The 9,044-nt window shown below is 66.1% G+C and overlaps 2 protein-coding genes across 2 annotated transcripts; both read left to right on the top strand.

The window, feature by feature from the left end:
* Nucleotides 1–340: 340 nt before the first annotated feature.
* On the top strand, nt 341–2,369 carry Cebpb (CCAAT enhancer binding protein beta). The gene has a single exon (XM_078051935.1). It carries the CDS (start codon nt 760–762, stop codon nt 1,786–1,788), a length of 1,029 nt encoding a protein of 342 aa, XP_077908061.1. The 5' UTR covers nt 341–759; the 3' UTR covers nt 1,789–2,369.
* Nucleotides 2,370–2,686: 317 nt separating this feature from the next.
* Nucleotides 2,687–8,594, top strand: LOC144377682 (uncharacterized). The gene is made up of 2 exons (XM_078049084.1): nt 2,687–4,562; nt 5,004–8,594. The coding sequence occupies exon 2, from the start codon at nt 7,542–7,544 to the stop codon at nt 8,592–8,594; it is 1,053 nt and encodes a 350-aa protein (XP_077905210.1). The 5' UTR covers nt 2,687–4,562; nt 5,004–7,541.
* The last annotated feature ends 450 nt before the right edge of the window (nt 8,595–9,044 follow it).

The following is a 9,044-nucleotide window of genomic DNA, read 5'->3' as shown; positions in this document are numbered from 1 at the left end:
CTGGGGATGGGATGGTCCCTTCTCCAGGAGCCAGGGCTGGGGCCTGGGGTCTCCCAGGTCCCAGCGGGGTCAGGAGCGTCCTGCTGTAGGACCTCGGAGCTGGCCTAGGCGATACAGAAACCACTGCCTCCTCCAGTAGGGGGCGGGCCGCGGCCGTGTTTGGGTGGGGGAAGGCGACCAGGTCGCCCCCTCCCCGCTTCCCTCCCCTTCCAGGGCGGCCTCCAGCCCGGAGGGGGCGGTCCGGGGGCGGGGTCGCACCTCCCCCTCTCCTTCCCAATCCCCGGGCTGCCGGGCAGGGGTGGGCAGGGGGCGTGCGACCGCCCGCGGCCGCCGGGGGACCCCCCGGAGGGCGCGCTCCCAGCTCCTGCGGGGCCGCCGCGCCCAGCCGCCGCCCTCCTGGGGGTCTCGGGCGGTCGCGGCCGTCGCGTTCCGGCGGCAGCGGGAGGGGCCGGGGCGGCCTCCCAGTGACGCAGCCGGTTACCATGGTCCGCCTTATAAATAACCGGGCTCCCGAGAAACTTTAGCGAGTCAGAGCCGCGCACGGGACCGGGAAGGGGACCCATCCGAGGGTCCAGCGCCAGCCCCCGCACTAATAGCTGCCACCCCGGCAGCGGCGGCGGCAGTAGCAGCAGCAGAAGCAGCAGCAGCAGCAGCAGCAACAGCAGGGACACAGGCGACAGCCCAGAGCCGGGAGGCCGCGCCACCTGCGGGCCGGCCGGAGCGGGCTGCCCCAGGCCCCCTCCCCGGGCACCCGCGTTCATGCAACGCCTGGTGGCCTGGGACCCAGCATGTCTCCCCCTGCCGCCGCCGCCTGCCTTTAAATCCATGGAAGTGGCCAACTTCTACTACGAGGCGGACTGCTTGGCTGCTGCGTACGGCGGCAAGGCGGCCCCCGCGGCGCCCCCCGCGGCCAGACCCGGGCCGCGCCCCCCCGCCGGCGAGCTGGGCAGCATCGGCGACCACGAGCGCGCCATCGACTTCAGCCCGTACCTGGAGCCGCTGGGCGCGCCGCAGGCCCCGGCGCCGGCCACGGCCACGGACACCTTCGAGGCGGCTCCGCCCGCGCCCGCCCCCGCGCCCGCCTCCTCCGGGCAGCACCACGACTTCCTCTCCGACCTCTTCTCCGACGACTACGGGGGCAAGAACTGCAAGAAGGCGGCCGAGTACGGCTACGTGAGTCTGGGGCGCCTGGGGGCCGCCAAGGGCGCGCTGCACCCCGGCTGCTTCGCGCCCCTGCACCCGCCGCCGCCGCCGCCGCCCGCGGAGCTCAAGGCGGAGCCGGGCTTCGAGCCCGCGGACTGCAAGCGGAAGGAGGAGGCCGGGGCGCCGGGCGGCGGCGCAGGCATGGCGGCGGGCTTCCCGTACGCGCTGCGCGCCTACCTCGGCTACCAGGCGGTGCCGAGCGGCAGCAGCGGGAGCCTCTCCACGTCCTCGTCGTCCAGCCCTCCCGGCACGCCGAGCCCTGCCGACGCCAAGGCGCCCCCGGCCGCCTGCTACCCGGGGGCCGCGCCGGCGCCCGCGCAGGTCAAGAGCAAGGCCAAGAAGACGGTGGACAAGCACAGCGACGAGTACAAGATCCGGCGCGAGCGCAACAACATCGCCGTGCGCAAGAGCCGCGACAAGGCCAAGATGCGCAACCTGGAGACGCAGCACAAGGTCCTGGAGCTCACGGCCGAGAACGAGCGGCTCCAGAAGAAGGTGGAGCAGCTGTCGCGCGAGCTCAGCACCCTGCGGAACTTGTTCAAGCAGCTGCCCGAGCCCCTGCTCGCCTCCTCCGGCCACTGCTAGCGCGGCCCCCGCGCGCGTCCCCCTGCCGGCCGGCCCCCGCTCCCGCCGCCGCCCCGGTGGCGCCGGCAGAACTTTGGCACGGGGGCGCTCGGCAGCGCGGGGAGCCCGTCGGTAATTTTAATATTTTATTATATATATATATATCTATATTTTTGTCCAGACCAGCCGCACGTGCAGATGGGGCGCCCGCCCGTGGTGTTATTTAAAGAAGAAACGTCCCTGTGCACAGATGCGTTTGAACTCTGTCCCCCGCCCCTCTCGGGCGCCGGCGGGCGGGCGGGTTTCGGAGTTGATGCAATCGGCTCAAACATGGCAGGACGCGTGTGTACACGGGACTGACGCAACCCACGTGTAACTGTCAGCCGGGCCCTGAGTAATCGCTTAAAGATGTTCCTACGGGGTTGTTGCTGTTGCTGTTGTTTTTTTGTTTTTTTGTTTTTTTTGTTTTGGTCTTTTTTTTGTATTATAAAAAAAATCTATTTCTATGAGAAAAGAGGCGTATGTATATTTTGGGAATCTTTTCCGTTTCAAGCATTAAGTAAGAACACTTTTAATAAACTTTTTTTTGAGAATGGTTAAAAGCCTTTTGGGGGCACTAGTTGGCTTTTGATTTTTTCTGTTCGTGGATCTGCAGGCGCTTGTTTTTGCGTTTCTCGGGTGTGGGGGGGCTGTGAGGGGGCTGCTGTTATTTTTGGAGGTTTGAGAGCTGGGCTGGGGGTGTGCAGCTGGGTTTCCTCCTCCTCTGCTCCTCCCCCGGGGTCTGCTGGCAGATGGGGCGCCGTCCCCCGGGGAGAGAGTGCTGGGTCAGGTTTTCGGGGTGACTCAGCCCCCCTGGGTGCTGGGAGCGGGCTGGGAACCCTGCGGGGGGAGGGGGAGGCGGGCTTGGGGTCTCTGGCTGCCCTGAGTGTCATGCTTGGGTTTGGAGGGGCCAGGAGGCCTGAGACCCCTGGGCTGTGTTTTGGGGGCCAGACAGGCCTGTCACTCTGGGAGGAGGAGCTTGGTGCCTGGGCCCTGCCAGCCCGAGTCAGGGCAGATTCTTTTGGAAAGTGTAGCGAGGTGGGCTGTGCAGAAAAGACTTCTATGGTGTGTGAGTGTGTGTGTGTGTGTGTGTGTGTGTGCGCGCGTCTGTGTGCGTGCGTGCATTAAGAGGGAAGCCAGGGTGTGTGCGTGGGCGAGTTGTTTGTGTGTCTCTGGCTGGTTTGTGTGTCCCGTCCCGCTGGGGAGCCCTGGGCCAGGTGGAGGGTGGGGGCAGGTCCGACACCTACACTGCCTTCCCCGGGTGGGAGACTTGCCTTCTTGGTCCCAGGTGGCCACTGAGGCCGGCCTTCCCTGCGTGCTCAAGGTGGCTGTGTCTGGGTTTGAACCTGGGGCCCTTATCCCCGATCCCTGAGACAGCCCCCGCACCCCGCTCCCTTCCCGAGTGGAGGCTGCGGATGGAGGCTGGGAGAGGCGGCGGGCGGCCGTGTGGCGCGGGGTGTTATATAAGCCCCGCTCTTGTTGTTATTTTCTTGCCTGGAGGCTCCTGGCACGACCGGCTTTGGTGCGGCGGGAGCCCGCCAAGCTTTTGCTGGGCCTGTGTCGGCAAACCCTGCGGCCCCACGGCTCGGGCCCCATGGCTGCCTGGGGGGAGCTGGGTGCTGTTGGGCGCCTGCTTTAGAGCCCTGGGGGCTCAGAGCCGGTGGAGAAGGAGCTGGCTGGGGTCACCCTGCCCTGAGGAGTCCCAGCAGCTGCCAAGGGCCTGGGGCAGCCTGGGATCTTGGGAGCAGCTGCTGAGACGGCGGCTTCAGGAAGCGGGGAGCTCCCCTTCCCCTCCCCTCTGGGGCCTGGAGTGTGGGAGACAGATGGGGACCATCAACCCCCACCGCTCAGGGCCAGGGCTGAGCACCCGGCAGCCGCCACCTCCCTGGGCTGGCGCCTCCATTGTTGGCACCAGGGCCGTGCAGAGCACTGGGTGCGGGGGACTGCACTGTAGCCTGGGCCTTGGGGTGGCCCCGACAGGCTTGCTCCGGGCCCTGGGCACGTGGACAGCGTGCCAGGAGGGCGCCTGCAGCCCTGGTTGGTCCGGGCCTGGGCCGCAGTGGCCCGCATGGCCTTCCTTAGGACCAGTGACCACACATCGGCTCCTCTGCCTCCAGGATTTGTGTACCCAAGGGCCAAGCCTGGGGGATGGGGGGCAGGGGCATCTCCCCAGTCCCCACCGTCCTTTGTCACTGAGAGCGGGGCTGCTGCTCACCTGTTCTGCAGAGGACACACAGGTGAAGGGGGCAGCAGCGCCTCCCTCCCTCTTCCTCCCCCACCGTTCCCCTGTGAGTAGCCCGTGGACCCGGAATGAGGCCCGCGGTCCGGGTGGACGCCCCGTCTGAGTCCCGGGTCTCTGCGGAAGGTTCCGCTTTCCCAGAGGGTTCCAGCCCCAAGTTCAGGCACCCCAAGTCCCAGAGTGACGTGACTTCCACTCGGTGTCACAGTCTGGGAGCAGCAGAACCATCTGAAGCCCAGCCCCTGGTGACCCTGAGCGGGCGGGAAAGCCGCGCTGGGCTGCCGGCTTGGCCGGGGCGCTCTGTGGCCTGGTGTGGGAGCGCTGGGGACAGGGCTGTGCCAAAGGACCCAGGGGACGTCATGATGGGGTGACATCCACCCCATGGATCACGAGTCTGCGAGGACCGAGGGCTTGCAGGGCGGAGGGACCAGTCCTTTCAAAAGTTCAGAGACACAGGGAGTGGGCAGGGAGAGGCGCGGAGCAGGGCCCAGGATGCGCCCAGCTGGAGAGCAGCAGGGTGAGTGGGGACTGGGCAGGCCACCGGGGGTGAGGTCACCCGCTGCGGGGAGCCTGGAACCCCAGCCCACACCGCTCGGGTCAGGGGCAGAACACGTTCCTCCTCCTCATCCCACACGCTCGTCCCGTGGCCTGGTGACCGGGCCGACTGAAGAGGGCCACAGAGCCCAGACTCCTGTGAGGGGCTCTCTCCAGTCTCCTCCGCTCCTCCGCCTCTTGGAGGCTGCAGGTTCTGCCACCAGCATTTTCCTGCCAAGCGAACGGCTCAGAGAGGGGAAGTGACATGTCTAAGTTGCACAGCTCGTGGCAGAAGTCGGCCGGGCATGGGGAGAGCAGCCACTCCCTCTCAACACTGCACAGTGGCCCTCGCCCCCACGGGCCCGCTCAGACTTATCGGCATTGTTTTGTCCTCATCTCTTATTGCCCGGTTATTTTTCAATAGTTAGACGAGCATTTATTGAGCACCTGCTGTGTGCCAGCCCCGTGACAAGGTGAGGGGCCTGGCGGTGACCCACATGAAGGAGAGACAGGCACTAAGCATTCCGTACCTGGAAGGAGACCATGGCAGGTGGGGACAGGGACTCCCAGGGGAGAGAAGTGGGGCGGGTGACGGGCCCCGAGGTGTCTCCTAGAGGGCATCTGTGCCCGAGCGGGGGCTGGGGACAGGGTGGGCCGGGGAGGCCTGGGCTCTCTCTGGGGGGTGCTGAGGGCTGAGCAGCAGCATCGGGAGCGTCTCTTGCTCAGAGATCTTCCAAGCTGGGATTCGAGTCTAGGGCCCTCTGTGTCCCCAGCTCAGCCACCTCCCTGCTGGCCTGGTCACACTGAGGGACAGACGGGCCCTGACCACTCTACACCCTACGAGAGGCGAGAGGCCGGGGCACACACACACACGCGCCACATGGACGCTCTGAACTTCGTCCCCTGTCCTCCGGAGACCTTGGGCCAGGCGCTCGGCCCGACTGGGCCTGGGCTTCCTCCCGGTATCAGGGCCGTGGGCCCAGGACGGCCCCTGCCCCGGTGGCAGGCGCATTCTGATTATGACAAAGGCCTCAGAGAAGACCGAGTGGGGGCAGTGGCAGAGAGCACCTGGGCGGGGTACTGGGGGCATCTGGACAGAGGGGTCAGCAGGTGCCCAGGCCCTGGGACAGGCTGAGCCCGAGTGAGGGCGAAGCCAGCAGCGCTGTGGGGCAGGAGGACTGCGAGGCGGGCCTCACGCTGGGCCTCGGGGGCCAGGCCAGGCTGAGAGGTTCAGAGGAGGAGCGGGTGCCCTGCCAGGGCCTGGCACCAGAGAGTCCTTGGTGAGTCTCCTGACGGGATGACACGGCCCTCGGCCTCGGGAAGGGCGCAGTGCAGTGGGTGAAGGGTGCTGCGCGGCTGCCCGGCCCAGGAGAGCCGGGTGACAGCCTGTGACCCAGGGCCCGGAGCCACGGGGAGCTGGTGGCCAGGCAGGAAGAGGGGCAGGGCTGGCCAGGAGGGGCCTGCAGGAGGCTGGCGGCCAAGAGAGGGAGAGTGCTCTGGAGGCCCGACTGCAGGGGAGAGGCCACGGCCCGGGCAGGAGGCCGTGAGGGCCAGGGCGCTGAGGGCTGGGGACGTGCCGTCTGGATTTAGGTTCCGAGGAGCAGGCTGTGGTGGGGGTCAGAGAGAGTGGAGGGTCACCAGGAGGTCACCAGGAGATCAAGAGCCCACGGATGGGACCCGGGACGGAACCTGGCGGCTCTGCTGCGGGGCCCTGGGTGGTTCCTCCGCCTCTCAGTGCCTCTGTCTCCTGGCCGCGGTGAGGACTGAGTCCACCCCCACCGTGTGCCTAGAGCCGTGCCGGCACAGGGTGCGTGGCAGCCGTCATCGTCATGGCCACCGTCACCACTTGGTGGGTGAAGACTCACGTGCTGGAAGTGGCCACCTGGGTTCCAGCTGCAAACCCACCCCCTCCTGGCTGTGTGGCCTGGGCAAGTGAACGTGTCTTGCTGGGCCGGCTTTTCCCTGTCTGTCACCAGGGATGGTGGCATTTCTCAGAAGGTTTTGTAAAGGGGATCGTGCAGAGGACTGCCCAGAGGGCCCTGTGTGGTGGCCCACAGCCCTCGGGGTCTTCATTCTCCCTTCACGGTCGGTTCGCAGTCACCCCTTCCTCCTCTCTCCTTTAGAATGGGACTTGTCTGTCTTCGGGGACAAGAACCCTATGAAGAGACTGCGTTTCCCAGATAGAAATGGAAGCTGTAGGTGGGGCTTCCAGGGAAGGGCCTTCCAGGGGGCTGACTCAGCTGTGCTTTCTTTCTTTACTGTCCCCATCTTACTTCTTCCTACTTCCTACCTGGAACTTAGACGTGATGGCCAGAGCTGCAGGAGCCATCTTGAACCATGAGACAAATATGGAAGCACAGAAGCCACGTGCTTCATGTGTGGTGATGAAACCCCAAGACCAGAGGCCCTGGAGTTCTCTGTGGCAGGGACACAGCCACCCCAGCCCTTTCCTGCCAGGCTCTGGGCTTGTTTACATGGAGAAAAAGAAATCTCTGCGACGGAGGCCCTGTCATTTGGCTTCCTGTTACTGGCAGCTGAATCTATTTCTAACTGATACATTCGCCAAAATGGAATGGAGCCGCGTGAGCTGCTCCGTGACCTGCATTTCTCCCGGGTGGCCCAGAGCTGCCTCGTCTGGGGATGTTTCAGGGCTCCGTTGCCCCTGAGTGCAGCCATGAGCTGTCGGCTCAGGAGAAAGAATCCCTTTGATTCCTTTTAATCATAGAAGACGTCCCGCCGCGAGAAGGCCCTGCCTGTCTTCAGACGTCCTCCCGGGAGCGCGAGTCTCCGTGAGCATCAGGTCCGGCTTGAGCCAGGGCCTGGAATCCACAGGAACTTCTCTGCTGACCGAGTCCTGGTCAAAGCCACCCAGGGCCCGAGTTTGGGACCAGGAGGGCCAAGGTCGGCTGCAGCTTGGAGCGTGTGGGCAGCGGTGAGGGCCAGATGCCCCGCGCCACCCTGAATGACCCCTGGGCCCACACCGCTGCCCGGCCACCTGCTCCCAGAGGCCCAGGCTGGCAGGTCTGTAGGCGGCCTTGCCAGCTGCCCGGGGCCTGCCCCGCTGAGACCTCTGAGGTGCGTCTGGAGCGGGGAGCTGGGCCCGGGAGCTTTTATTTTTATAGCTGACTTGTCACCAGATCCCTGTCCCAGCCCTGGAGCCCTGGCAGGGACAGAGGTGGCAGAGAGGAGGAAGGCTCCGGGGAACTGGTGGCAGGGTCACGGGCTGTGGAGAGAGATCTGGGGCGGGGGTCAGGGGCCTGGGCTGCCGGTCACCCGCCTCCGTCCTCTGGAGCAGGTGGGGCCACTCACAGCTGGCCGGCTGACCCTTGGGGTGTCCAGGGACAGAGGGGCCTTTCCTGCGTCTGTCCCTGGAGCCCAGGTGCAGAGCTGGCCATGCTCCCCCCAAGGCCTCAGCCCGCGGCCCACCGCCCCACCCTGCCCCCACTCCAGCCTCCACGCCCGGCCTCCTGAGGGTCCCCGTCTGCCTGTCCCTGGTGGCGAGGGGCACACGGGGCGTGCACGCCACACGGGTGTCGGCTCCTGGATTTGGCTGGCACAGACCCACCAGGTCCAGGTCAAGGGTCGCCAGCACCCGGGGCCGGGACCTGTGCCCCACCCCCACGCCCAGGGCCACCATCGTCCCCATTCCCACAGCGGTCAGAGCCCCCCGTGTGTGCTTCACGGAGTGGACGGCGTGGCCTCAGCTCTGCCTTCTGACCTGGCAACGTCACTGTCACAGGGCCCAGGTCCTGCCCCCTGCGGCCCACGGCGCGGCTGTCCGTCCACTTGCTTGTCATGTTGCTGCCCACAGGGGACAGACAGACCTGGGTGGACTCAGTTGGGGGGACGCGGGGCGCTTTGCCCAGCCGTGGGGAGTGGGGGAGGGTCTGTTCTAATTCTCTCTCTCTCTCTCTCTCTCTCTCTCTCTCTCTCAAATCATCATTTTGAAAAACATCTCAAACTGACGGACAGACTGCCGTACCCCACGGAGAACCTTCTTCTCAGTTGTTTGTGAATAAATTGCCGATCCGTCTGTTGTCCCCGCGTCCATGATGTTTTGAAATGTGGTTCCGTGGCAGGGGACGTCTGTCCCTGTCACTACAGCCCAGCATCGAAGCCGGACACAGGCTCGCGGCCGGCCGGCGCGGCCCGAGGGTCCGGCTGGACTCCCAGGGTGCCCAGTGCCAGGCCTCCCCGGCCTCCAGGAGTGAGGCCAGCGCCTTGGGCTTCCCTCGGCGTTGGTGACCTTGGTGCCTTGGAGGACACAGGCCAGCTGCTCTGCGGCCCGTCCCTCGCTGGCCGTATCGCGGGGTTGGACTCAGGTCCTGCGTCGCTGCAGGAAGCAGAAGGGGCCCCGTTCCTGTGTCCTCTGCTGGCCGGGCAGGGCGGGGTGGGGACCATGCACACAGCAGGCGCCTGTCCACCTCCCCCGGTGGTGACTCGGGGCACCTGGCTCCCGGGAGTC

Source organism: Ictidomys tridecemlineatus, chromosome 5 (genome assembly GCF_052094955.1).
Source record: "Ictidomys tridecemlineatus isolate mIctTri1 chromosome 5, mIctTri1.hap1, whole genome shotgun sequence".
Classification (NCBI taxonomy): domain Eukaryota; kingdom Metazoa; phylum Chordata; class Mammalia; order Rodentia; family Sciuridae; genus Ictidomys; species Ictidomys tridecemlineatus.
The sequence above is the reverse complement of the archived record's forward strand: the minus strand, read 5'-3'. Positions and strand labels throughout refer to the sequence as shown.

Excerpts from the sequence above, each read along its gene's own strand:
- Cebpb (XM_078051935.1), top strand. The coding sequence starts at position 760 with ATGCAACGCCTGGTGGCCTGGGACCCAGCATGTCTCCCCCTGCCGCCG.
- LOC144377682 (XM_078049084.1), top strand. The coding sequence starts at position 7,542 with ATGACCCCTGGGCCCACACCGCTGCCCGGCCACCTGCTCCCAGAGGCC.